This window comes from Danio aesculapii, chromosome 1, assembly GCF_903798145.1.
Source record: "Danio aesculapii chromosome 1, fDanAes4.1, whole genome shotgun sequence".
Lineage (NCBI taxonomy): Eukaryota > Metazoa > Chordata > Actinopteri > Cypriniformes > Danionidae > Danio > Danio aesculapii.
The window spans coordinates 53,730,650-53,744,181 of NC_079435.1; the positions used below are offsets into that span (position 1 = coordinate 53,730,650).

The 13,532-nt window shown below is 36.6% G+C and overlaps 1 protein-coding gene across 1 annotated transcript; it reads left to right on the plus strand.

Moving 5' to 3' along the window:
- The first annotated feature begins 2,161 nt into the window (after positions 1 to 2,161).
- mxb (myxovirus (influenza) resistance B) lies at positions 2,162 to 11,336 on the plus strand. The gene is made up of 10 exons (XM_056453832.1): positions 2,162 to 2,281; positions 3,038 to 3,192; positions 3,283 to 3,421; positions 3,493 to 3,691; positions 4,958 to 5,078; positions 5,159 to 5,300; positions 6,961 to 7,119; positions 8,750 to 8,826; positions 10,780 to 11,028; positions 11,112 to 11,336. Exons 1-10 carry the CDS (start codon positions 2,176 to 2,178, stop codon positions 11,334 to 11,336), a joined length of 1,572 nt encoding a protein of 523 aa, XP_056309807.1. The 5' UTR covers positions 2,162 to 2,175.
- The last annotated feature ends 2,196 nt before the right edge of the window (positions 11,337 to 13,532 follow it).

Consider the following 13,532-nt stretch of genomic DNA (forward strand, 5'->3'; position numbering starts at 1 on the left):
ACTGCGTGATGCTATCATGTCAATATGGACCAAAATCTCTGCGGAATATTTCCAGCACCTTGTTGAATCTATGCCATGAAGGATTAAGGCAGTTCTGAAGGCAAAAGGGAGTCCCAACCCGGTACAAGTAAGGTGTACCTAATAAAGCTGCCAGTGAATGTATGTTTAAAGATGGTGGTTTGCAAATCCTTATCTATTCCAAAGAATCATTAACAAACCATTAAAAAAACACTTTGTGGTGCAATAAAAAAAAAAAAAACTGGTAAAGAACCAATTGTGTGTGTGTGTGTGTGTGTGTGTGTGCGTGTGTGTTTCATTGCATAAACGGCAAGCTGAACGTTTAGTGTTCTTTTTTCCACAGGTTGTGATACATAATTCAGTATAAGATTAAAAGACGATTTATGGTGCTTATACTGCCATGTACTGTATTGAAGAGATAAAGAGCTCGTCAGACAGTGATGCTCTGTTCACCTCATCATCTCTGTAGTCTGATAAACACCTCCCTCTAGAGGATATTAATGAAATTGAAGAAACGATTTAAACAGCAATTAAGCATCAATGCCGTTCAACATTGGATCTGAAACATGTATCAATGACTATTATTATGCTAATATAATATAATAGTTATATAATGTAATGTTACTACTGCTACTTACTAATGCTACTTCAAAGTAACCACTTTACTGATGCAGTGATTACTTCCTTTTTGTAGCCCTGCATGGTTAAAATTCTGTTAGATGTCATGCATCAAATGCATTTAAAAAGTAAAAGCCTAATTCTGTTTTTGCACTATATTAGACAACTATAGTAGCAGTAACGATTTAGTTATTTAAATATGGGAAATGTTGACACAAAAGGAACATAAGCTATTTATCTATATAGAAACGGGATGCAGACGAGAACTGTGCAACAGAATATTAGAAGTAATTTTTTAAATAACAATTTATGTATTGAACGAGGAAACAGAAAAACGAAACTGTTAACATGTCCAGGAATTGAAACTTAACCTACCAGCATAAAAGCTGTAGGATGCGCCAGCAGCATCACTGAGAGACAATCATCGAGGAAAGCTCAGCATCTGGCATTTTGTTGTGTTGTGGAAAGAAGGGTTTATTCTTATTGATATTTTGACATAGATAATGGAGAAGATGAGTTACACGTTCAGTCAGCAATATGGTCTTTGGGAGTCGAAAAGGCCTGCCAAAAAAGTTGCCTGCCATCGCCGTCATAGGAGACCAAAGCTCGGGAAAGAGTTCAGTTCTGGAGGCGCTGTCAGGAGTTCCGTTACCCAGGGGCAGTGGTGAGGGAAAAAATAAATAAATGTTTTATATATATATATATATATATATATATATATATATATATATATATATATATATATATATATATATATATATATATATATAATGTTAAACGAAGTAAAATTTGCATATAGCTGTATTTATATTTAATTTATATTCAAGCTATATTAAACTTGAATATAAATTATATTGTGTTAGCATAATTAATAAGTACATATTAACAAAAACGTTTGATGAACCAAAGGACATAGACACTACTCTCTATCCAGGGTGGCAAATAAATCGTCTCCTGGTGGGCCACAGTTTAGTTTAGTTTCTCCAACTCAACATAAACGTTGTTTAATAATAAACTGGAACAAACTGATTGGTTGGAATTTGTGTTTTTATTAGAGTTGAACCACTGGGTTTGGCACACCTAGTTTCTGTATACCATGAATGATTCACCAGGAATTATGTGGCTGTCTGAGATGCAAGATGACGAAAGATTTTCTACCATTGTCAGAAATTTAGGATGACTATCTCCAGAGGCGTAGCAACCGGGGGGGGACAGGGGGGATCCAACCCCCTCACTTTTAGAGACAGACCATTTAGAAACAGGTGATTAATAATTATATGAACGTATGGTCTCATACAGCCGTCCCCCCCACTTTTAAAATGTCTGATACACCCCTGACTATCTCACAATGTTTGCTGTTACAATCTGTCTATTGAATGATTGAAATGCAACATGATAGGATGTTTTGATCAATGCGGCATGGTAACATGAGAGTGCTGAGAGCAGTATGATGTCATCTAGCTGTTATCCTGAAAGTGTGACATCCAAATTTTTACTTTTTGCCCAGGGATTGTTACATGATGCCCTCTTGAGCTCAAGATGATAAGGAGTAAAGAGGATGAGAAATGGCATGGGAGAATCAGTTATCAAAACCACGAGGAAGACTTTGATGACCCAGCAGAAGTGGAGAAAAAGATCCGTGAAGGTAGAAATGCAATTTATGGTTGACAAGGGGAGGGGGCAGGGGAGTGTTTATGTCAATTTTAGGTTTTGTTATGTCACAAACCCAGGAGGAAGTCCAAATGAGTCGTTTGCAGGACCACACAGAATCTGTTCGCAGACATCTGCAGATTTCCACAGAATTTTTGAGCCTATCATTCAGTCAATTTGTTTACTTATGTATAATAAATATGTATTCAGTTTTAATAAAACAAATTGGATAACATGCAAATGTTTTACATTTATGTACAATACAGTTTTTAATATTATATGAGACACCAGCCTGATCTCACGAGAAAACGTAAGTATTTTACGTTTTGTCAGTTTAGTGGCTAATTCGTACGAGTTCAGTCGTAAGAAATTGTACAATTTTAAAAAAGAAGGCGTGGCACCAAACCCCACCCCTAAACCCAACCGTCATTGGGGGATGAGCAAATCGTACTAAATTGTACGAATTAGATCGTACGAATTCGTACGAATTAGCCACTAAATCAAAAAGTTACGAATTGCCGCGAGATTGTGCTGGAGACACTGTTTTATCAGCTTTCAGGCCCTGTACTCTCAAAATGCAAGATTCTCAAAAACTCAAGATTTTTAATAAAATAAAGCATGAATTCGGCAAAAAAAAACATCTTCGCAACTTTGAGGGTTGTAGATGTTGGTAATGCGCAAACAGCAACATTATTACATGAACTCATAATCAAGGACACTGCTTGAATCTTTCATCTAATTGTGTTTGCAGCCCAAGACGATATGGCTGGAGCAGGTGTTGGTATCAGTGAAGAACTCATCAGTCTGCAGATCACCTCTGCCAATGTTCCTGACCTCACTCTCATTGACCTCCCTGGTATTGCACGAGTGGCCGTCAAGGGTCAAACTGAGAACATTGGAGACCACGTAAACCTTTTACACCGGATATACTTTTAAATTACATTTTGTCCATTGCGAGTGAGAGACTGTAACATTATTCAAATGTGTTTCTTCTAGATTAAGAGACTGATCAGGATGTTTATTACCAAGCAGGAAACAATCAATCTGGTCGTGGTGCCATGCAATGTTGACATCGCCACCACAGAAGCATTGCAGATGGCTCAAGCAGAGGATCCTGATGGCGAAAGGACTTTAGGTGTGCATTACTCATTGCACTTGTTATACAAAAAGAATCAGAATTGTAAAACCATTGTTTGTCTACTACAGGGATCTTAACAAAGCCAGACCTGGTGGACAAGGGCACTGAAGGGACAGTTGTAGACATTGTGCACAATGAGGTCATTCACCTCACTAAAGGCTACATGATTGTAAGGTGCAGGGGGCAAAAAGAGATAATGGATCAGGTCACTCTTAATGAGGCCACAGAAACAGAGAATGCCTTCTTCAAAGACCATCCTCATTTCAGGTAACTGAATAAAAATGTAATATATATTCATGTATATAATATAAATGTAGGTCTAAACATTTGTATAACCTTTCAATATACTTGACAATAAAATGTGTATATTCCAGTAAATACAATCATCAGAAGCTATGTTTCCATCCAATTATTTTTATACACATTTTGTAAAATTGCTTAATGAAAATGCCAAGATGTGCATAAGTGCGCGCACAACTGATTAGGATTAACTTTAATAAGATAAGAAAAAATGTTTGTAAACTATGTAGAAACACATTTATTGAATAAATCTCCACATGCACATTAAATAATGTCACAAAAATGTGATTTTGTTTTACCAGATCATGTGATAACAAATATAGGTGCAATGTGACAACATTAATGGACAAACCAGTGGATCGACCGCATTGCACAACATCTGAAATGTTGTTACAGTCATTCTATAATCCCTTAGCAAAATTTCCAAATTTATTAAAATCCTAATATTGAAGCATCAGAATCATTGCAAGTAATTTATTATGCATGTAAGTAAGGGGGGGGGGGTGATCAGGTGGCAGCATTTGTCCCATTCACAAGCTCATTTGTCCTATTTAGACTTCTGTGCCATAATAAATCATTGGCTTTAAGATCAAGTGGAATCCTGTGTTGGCTGTTGCTTCGGCGTGACCTAGGAAAGTTGAATGTGCTGGCCTGGGGTGCATTTCCCAAACAACGACGTAACTTGCAGCCGAACTATCATAGTACGATGCATCGTTTGGGAAAAGAACAATGTAGTGACGAGTGAATAAATGTAATATTTATTATTAATCACGAAATGAAAAAAAATTCTACTTCAATAATAGTATTAATGATGATGATTGTAATTGTGAACATGTACGAACTATGAACTATGAACGAACTGTGTTTGTAACTATACAACTTGCGACCTTAGTTGACTACCAATGGTTTTTGGAAACGCACCCCAGTTTGTGTTTGCATAATAAATGACAATAGGCTAGTTTGGTAAACTTGAACAGATTCCTATATTTTTCCAGTGATATACATTATGATGTAATAAGTTTGTATTTGGAAAAATAAGTATTGTTCTCATATTTTTTTCTTCTAAATCTTTAGAAAATGTTTTTGGTAAAAAGTGTGGTTACGTCAACCATCCAACAAGCTACACATTCAGGTGAAATAACATATATTGACAAAAAAGGGCTTTGAAATTTTTTAGATTTATAAGAGAGAAAAAAAGAAGTAATTTTCATATGACTAATCTGTTATGTAGAGGTCCCTACCTCGTTTAGAAGAGCAAATCCAGACAAAGCTTGCTGAAACACAGAAGGAACTGGAAGCGTATGGCGATGGACCCCCATCAGACCCTGCAGAAAGACTCAGCTTTTTTATTGATGTGAGTACAGCATTAAAATGCTTATCAAAGTGTAAACAACATCCCTCAGTAATTGAAATATTTGACATTACTGAATTTAGAAAGTTACAGCTTTTACGCGTGACACTCTCAACCTGACGACTGGAGAGGAGGTTAAATGCGCATCAGAACTGCTGATTTTTCCAGAACTTCGACAGGAATTTGCCAATTGGAATAGCTTCTTAGTCGGTTCAGGATATTCCTGTAAGTAAAGCAAATACTGTACTTAACACCCAAGTTTTACCTATTTAAATTTCCTTGAGAATATTTTCATCTGTTATGCTTTCCTGTGTTGTTATAGTTTCACTGAATGACTAAATTATCATTTTATTAACAAGTCCTTATTAGGCAGAAATAAATCAGAAGCTTTTCATACAGTGCATCCGGAAAGTTTTCATTTTTATGTTACAGCCTTATTCCAAAATGGATTAAATTATTGACAGCCTTTGCCGTGAAGCTCTAAATTGAGCTCAGGTACATTCTGTTTCCACTGATCATTCTTGAGATGTTTCAGCAGCTTTATAGGAGTTCAATTAGTTGATTGGACATGATTTGAAAAGGCATACACCTGACTAAGGTCCCAGGGTTGACAGTGCATGTCAAAGCACAAACCAAGCATGAAGACAAAGGAATTGTCAGTAGACCTCTGAGACAGGATTGTCTCGAGGCACAAGGCTGAGGAAGGTTACAGAAAAATTTCTGCTGCTCTAAAAGTTTCAATGAGCACAGTGGCCTCCATCATCCATAAATGGAAAATGTTTAGAACCACCAGGACTCTTTATAGAGCTGGCCGGCCTTCTGAGTTGAGTGATCTGGGAGAAGGGCCTTAGTCAGGGAGGGGATCAATGACCCAATGGTCAAACTGTTTGGGCTCCAGTGTTCTTCTACTCTCAGACCATAAGAAACAAAATTCTTTGGTCTGATGAAACTAAAATTGAACTCTTTGGAGTGAATGCCAGATGTTACATTTGGAGAAAACCAGGCACCGCTCATCACCAGGCTAATACCATCCCTACAGTGAAGCATGGGGGTGGCAGCATCATGTTGTTGGGATGTTATTCAGCAGCAGGAACTGGAAGAATGGTCAGGATAGAGGGAAAGATGAATGCAGCAATGTACAGAGACATCCTGAATGAAAACCTGCTTCAGACCTCAGACTGAGGCGAGGGTTCATCTTCCAGCAGGACAATAACCCAAAGCACACCGCCAAAATATCAATGGAGTAGCTTCACAACAACTCGGTTAATGTCCTTGAATGGCCCAGCCAGAGCCCAGACCTAAATCCTATTGAACATCTCTGGAGAGATCTGAAAATGGCTGTACACCGTCACAAAGAGGAAATGGCGAAAATTCCCAAAGACAGGTGTGCCAAGCTTGTGGCATCATATTCAAAAAGACTTGAGGCTGTAATTGGTGCCAAAGGTGCATCAAAAAAGTTTTGAGCAAAGGCTGTGAATACTGATGTGCATGTGATTTTTCAGGTTTTTTTATTTTTAATAAATTTGCAACAGTTAAAAAAAATCTTTTTTCAGTGTGATTATGGGGTATTGTGTGTAAAATGTTGAGGAAATAAATGAATTTAATGCATTTTGGAATAAGGCTGTAACAAAAATATGTGAAAAAGTGAAGCGCTATGAATACTTTCCGGATGCACTGTACATTTTTAATTGATTTAGTATTGAGATCTGGCAGCAACACTGCATTTTCCTGCTTAAATGAGCAATTTATGCACAACAGTCCATACGCATGAAATCCTCAGCATGTCTACAATTTATGTTTTTAGTCATCACGCTTCACAGAAACTTTTTTTGTATTAATGCAAACATGAGAGCGTCTTCTGACAATACTCATAAAACATTTGCAGTCAAACTGAAGATTGAAGAAGAAGTTGATAACTATGAAGTCAAGTACCGGGGAAGAGAGCTCCCTGGATTCATCAATTACAAGACATTTGAGGGGCTTGTCAGGGAACAGATGAAGTTGTTGGAGGAACCCGCGTTAAAGATGCTGAAGACCATCTCTGGTTTGTTTTGTTCTGTATATTTTTTTAACCCCGTCCTTTTCATTCCCACAGTTTATTAATTAGTTAAAAAATGTGGTCTTCACTTTTTGGATGAAAACTTTTGCTACCTAGAAGATAAATATCACCAAGAAAGATTCATAAACTGCTTATGTCATCCTTAAAGGGATAGTTTACCCAAAAATCTTTCAACCCTTTATGAGTTTCTTTCTTCTGTTAAACCCAAAAGAATATATTTTGAAGAATGGCCCAAATCAGGGGTGTCCACACCCTAATCAAACACACCTGAACCATCTAATCAAGCTCTTGCTAGTTATACTAGAAACTTCCTGGACCGAGTTCGGACACCCCTGGCCTAAATGCCAGAAGTTACTCTGGGTAGATTTTCCCTCTCTAAAATGTGACTTAGCAATTAATGAAGTGTAATTTCTCTTGACATTTGGAAAACTGGATTCATTGGACAATCAAGTTTGCAGGTAAAAGGTTGCAAAAGAATTGGCATTAACATGATGTCAGCAAAGGGTCTTTAAAAGTATTAAAAGCTGATAAATCAATTTAGAGAAATGTAAGACCCTTTAAAAAGTATTCAAAAGTCTTAAATGCAATTTTGCAAGGCATTCAGTTTTGTATTATTTTGGATTATAAAATGTATTACTGTATGATTAAGTTTGCCTGAATTTAATCTGCGAATATCAGGATGCTGTATGAAATAGACTAAATCCTACTAGATTTTACGTCTATGTTTTGTTTACTGCAGTAACAAAGTCAACACTATTATTCCCACTGTTCTATAGGCGCCACCTGCTGGATTATAATTTTTATTCAGCAAATGAATAATTTATTCATTCATTCATTCATTTTCCTCCGACTTAGTCCCTTTATTCATCAGGGGTTGCCACCATACCTGCCAACACTCCTGTTTTTCCTGGGAGTCTCCCGTATTTCAGACCCATCTCCTGTTTGTTCTGTCTCCCGGAAAACTCCCGGAATTTTAACCCCCCTCTTTTTTTTGCTTTTTGGTACAGTCCCCAGATTGCCGACCTTGGTAGTACCGACCAGGGATCCCAGTCTTTAGTTTGCAACCACCCAACACCCCCCTCCTCCGCTCTTCAGTTTGCTATTTCGCGAACCCCCAGCCAACCACCCCCACTCTTCAGTTTGCAAACCGAATGAATGAATCGCCAACTTATCCAGCAAATGTTTTACACAGCGGATGCCCTTCCAGCTGCAACCTACAACTGGAAAACATCCATACACACTCAATCACACAGATACACTACGGACAATTTAGTTCAATTCACCTACACCGCATGTCTTTGGACTGTGGGGGAAAACCGGAGCACTCAGAGGAAACCCATGCCAACACGGGGAGAACATGCAAACTCCACACAGAAATGCCAACTGACCCAGCCAAGACTCGAACCAGCGACCTTTTTGCTGTGAGGCGACAGTGCTAACCACTGAGCCACCGTGTTGCCCGCAAATGAATAATGTTTTTAGTAAATGTACTGCAAGTTAAAACGTTGCCAATGTTATGGGTTGAAACCTAAAGTGGTGATGAGGTCTTAAAAGGCATTGAATTTCACGCTCCGATTCCCTTACCCTGATTAACAGTGTGCTTGTTTCTACATAGATATGGTTAAAAAGAAGTTCATCCAGTTGGCCCAGTGCAGCTTTACCGGTTTTCCTATTCTTCTGAAAATAGCAAAGGTATTTTTATGTGTGTTTAGGTCAATGTTTCTGCTACATACACACACTCAAGTGTTCATATTAATCTACATCCTTTTACATTGTTACAAATTTACTGAATGTTGATTATTACATTTAAATAGCACTAGCATGGGCGTCAAACTCAGTGCACAGTTTAGCTTTAACCCTAATTACACCTGATCAAACGAATTGAGTCCTTTAGTCTTGTATGAAACCTATAGGTAACTGTGTTGAAGCAGGGTTGTAACTAAACCGTTCAGTTCTTGGAGGGCCGCAGATCTGTACAGTTTAGCTTTAACCCTAATTACACCTGATCAAATGAATTGAGTCCTCTAGTCTTGTTTGAAAGCTATAGGTAACTGTGTTGAAGCAGGGTTGAAACTAAACTGTTCAGTTCCTGGAGGGCCGCAGATCTGCACAGTTTATCTTTAACCCTAATTACACCTGATCAAATCAATTGAGTCCTCTAGTCTTGTTTGAAACCTATAGACGAATTACCAACCTACGTCACACATGATGTCACACGGGTACCCGGTTGCAAAAAACACAGGCTGCAATAGTAAAGATGTCTTGTTGTGCGGTAGGATGCCAAATTCGAAAAATAGAAAACTTAACTTTTACCATACACCACACTGCTTTAATGCTAATTGCAGACGTCTTTGGCTAAAAGGGAGCTGAATGAAGTGACAACCTAATTAGCAATGCTGGACTCTGTAGTTCTCATGTTATATCAGGTAAGATCACGTGATGCTGAATCATACACATTACTCGTTTTTGATTGCAGAAATGATTTCAGCAAAAACAGTTACATATGGTTAATTAAACTGCTGACACTGAATGCTAAGAATGAAACGTGAAAGTTATTAAGTAAACTTGTTTTATATTCACACATTCATTCAGTGACAACTTGTGACACACTACCTATATTGTTTACCACGGCACTTTGAATATTCGGTCTGAAATAACCTGCAAGTGTGACTTGAAGACAACATTAACACTGTTTATTTGACTTTAAACAATGTTGTACTTTGATAGTCATTGTCTGCTAATATGATTTCGCTATTTAGAGTTTGCAAATAATACGTTTATGTAATTATATCATTAAGGAAAAAGTCCGAATATGCGAATATAAAACCAACTTTACCTTTATGTGTAAGTTCACATACCCTGCCGTACAGATGTAGTTCACAGTCAGAATGTAGTCGTTTTGCGTGTTGGTGATTAATTACCTAGGCCTTGTATAACGTTAACTCCGTCTTCTTTCCTTGTCTTTGGCTAAGCAGAACCTCGGTTTTTAGCTCTACATAGTGTTGAATCTGGTCATCCTGGAGCGTTATTTCTTGCACATGACCACACAGAACAAAATTGTTGGCATCCAAAGACTTGTAGATCTCTAACTTCTCTCTTGTAAACTCACTTGGAGCTTCAATAAGATTGTATATTTGTGGCTGGATGCTTGGTCATTTCGTCTTATCCAATATTCATTGGGAGAGTGCTATCGCAAATGGACCTATCAGATGAACGCCGCTCACTTTAACGTTAATTTTGCCGAATCACTGTGCTTATCACTGGGTGACGAGCTGTTATAATATGCTGAAAGCATTATGTAAATCATATATGTAATGTGTAATCAATATATCTTATTTCTAAGACAACAACAAACTATGTACCACATCAGATGTCATTCCCTCGCTGTAAATGCTAGCGCTCCTGGTTTCTTTCTGCCCCCTCCCTGCGCACGCATCCTGAATGTTTCCAAACATGGTAATTGGTCTATAGGTAACTGTGTTGAAGCAGTTGAAACTAAACTGTTCAGTTTCAGAAGCAGGGTTGGAGCTAAACTGTGGCCCTTTGACATCCCTGCACTACAGTTACACATTTAGTTTACTGATACATCCAAATTAGTTCAAAATGAAACTCCATATGTTCTGTAAAATTTGTATACATTCCAAGACTAAGATCGAAGCCATCAAGCAGGATAAGGAGTGCTTGGCAGAATCCATGCTGAGGACTCAATTCAAGATGGAGCTCATAGTTTACACTCAAGATGGCACATACAGTCAGAGCCTACTTCACTCAAAAGAAAAGCGGGAAGAGAACGAGGAAATCACAGAAAACTTTGACTGCATGACTGTAGGGATTGCCACAGACAATCATGCTACTTTGAGTGAGATGAAGCTGCATCTCGAGTCCTACTACATGGTAAGCGTTTCAGGTAAAGCTTTCAGCAGACTGGTTTAAACTGTAATGCACAGCTATCTGAGGTGTGGTCTTATTTATAACAGATTGCAAGCAAGCGTCTAGCTGACCAGATCCCAATGGTTATCCGCTATCTGCTACTGCAAGAAGCCGCTTTGGAGCTGCAAAGGAGCATGCTGCAGCTGCTGCAAGATAAAGACGGTGTGGACGACATGCTTAAAGAGGATTTTGACATTGGTCAAAAGCGGGAAAACTTATTGAGCCGCCAGAAACGTTTAATGAAAGCACAAAACCTCTTGGCTACCTATTAGGATTCTCTTCATAGTCAATTATAACTGTTTTAATGCTACAAATTATATATATATATATATATATATATATATATATATATATATATATATATATATATATATATATATATATATATATAGCTTGAAAATGTAGCGCATGGAACGTACATGTAAATTTGCATGCGGTATTTGTTGAAGATATATAAAGAGATGTAAATATTCTTTGCAGCAATCTGCATATGTGTAGCTTCAAGAGCTCAAATGTTGCTCTGTGTAAATTTCTGCTGCTTATTTTCATTATGTCCATTAAACTTGTTCTTTCAGCTTAAGTAATTTAGCATTGTGTTCATTTATTCAATCAATCACAAAAGCATTTAATAACCATTTCAATTTCTTTTTTTATACAAATTTTATTTATTCATTAATTGATCAGACATTTTAGATTCTATTAGTTATTAGCTATTATTAGTTCTATTTTAATCAGGGTATCTTCTGTTCATTCAATATCCGTTTTCTACGGAGACGCGAAGGTGGGGAAAAAAATAGGTGGAAGAAAAAAAACTGGGTGGGAGAAAAAAAAAACAGAGTGATAGGAAAACATTTTTTTTTTTTTTTAAGTTTTTGCATTCCCTCGCAAAGATGTTTTTCGTTATCTCGCGAAACTGTTTTCCACTAACACTGTTCTCTTCATTCTTGTCAACCCTCCTGTGTTTGCCGAAATTCTCCCATATTTTACCATTCTATCCCACTATCATCCTATCATTAAGTATTTTCCCATATTTCTCATATATTTTTAGTATTCCACCATCATGTCTGTTCCGGGTCCCTGTAGTTTTCAAAAAAAAAAAAAAAGGAAAACGGCCATTTTTCGGTTTTTCTTTTGCTCACAAAAACAAAACAAAAAAGAGCTTTTGGCTGGATTTTCATTTTTTGGTTTAGGGAAGGAAAATGGATAAAAGAGTTTAAAATTCATTATACACATGTGGGAGGTGCTGAAACGCCCCTTTTCCTCTGATTGGTCAAGCAAATCTGAGCTTGTGATGTCACCCTCAAAATGATAGTCCTATATATATATATATATATATATATATATATATATATATATATATATATATATATGATAAACAAATATATATAAAAAAATAAATAGATAATTTAAATAGGAGAAAATAAAATAAAAACAAATGGTTACCTTTGTTATAGCCCCAGGGCCTAATGTGTTCTTATTCTGGTCCAGCTAACAACTATATATATATATATATATATATATATATATATATATATATATATATATATATATATATATATATATATATATATATAAAATTAAATAATAATAATAAAAAGCCTGGGTACTGATCCACAGAGGACTATTGTTTTGAGGGTGACGTCACGAGCTCAAATTTTATGTGTATAATGAATTTTAAAGTTGTTTCTTCATTTTCCTACCCTTCACCAAAAAATGAAAATCGAGCCTAAATCTCGTTTTTTTTTTTTCTTCTTCGTTTTTTTTTTTGTGAGCAAAAGAAAAACTGAAAAATAACGTCAGTTTTCTTAGTTTTTCTTTTTTTGTTTGAAATCGGATATGGAATGGACGGATTTATTTTTACACAAGTGTTTTGATTCTGATTGGTTTTGTTTGTTGTGTTGTTTTGCAGGTTTGCAAAGGAGTGATTTTCACTTTCTCAGAAAAAAAAAAACAAAAAACAAAACAAAAAAAAAACACTACTATGAACTCTACTACTGCAGATAACGGTCTATATATAGGGGCAAGGCCTAATTAATCCAAAGACCATCATTACACAAAATCTGTTTGATCACTAATTCCTGCAATGGACCAATCTGAAAAGTATAAATAATAGACAAAATTTGTCATTTGTCAAACATACAGCCTGAACTACTGAAGTGAAACAACCATACCATGTTTAAGAATGAACTATTCCTGTGCCTGAACAGCAGCGGTGGTGGAAAGACTACTGAAAATTCACAGTCAAGTGAATTAGCAAAGTAGCATTACTTGCCCCAAAATAGTCTAAGTATAGTAAAAGTATATGTTGTAAATATAACTCAAAGTATGAGTAAAAAGTAGCCCTTTTAAAAGTACTCTAGAGTAGTTAGTAATGAGTATTACCCTGTGAAATGCTGATGAGTTTACATGCAGTTTGTGCATGTGTGTGTAAACGTAACATTCTGTAGTGCATTTGATTAAGACAATTT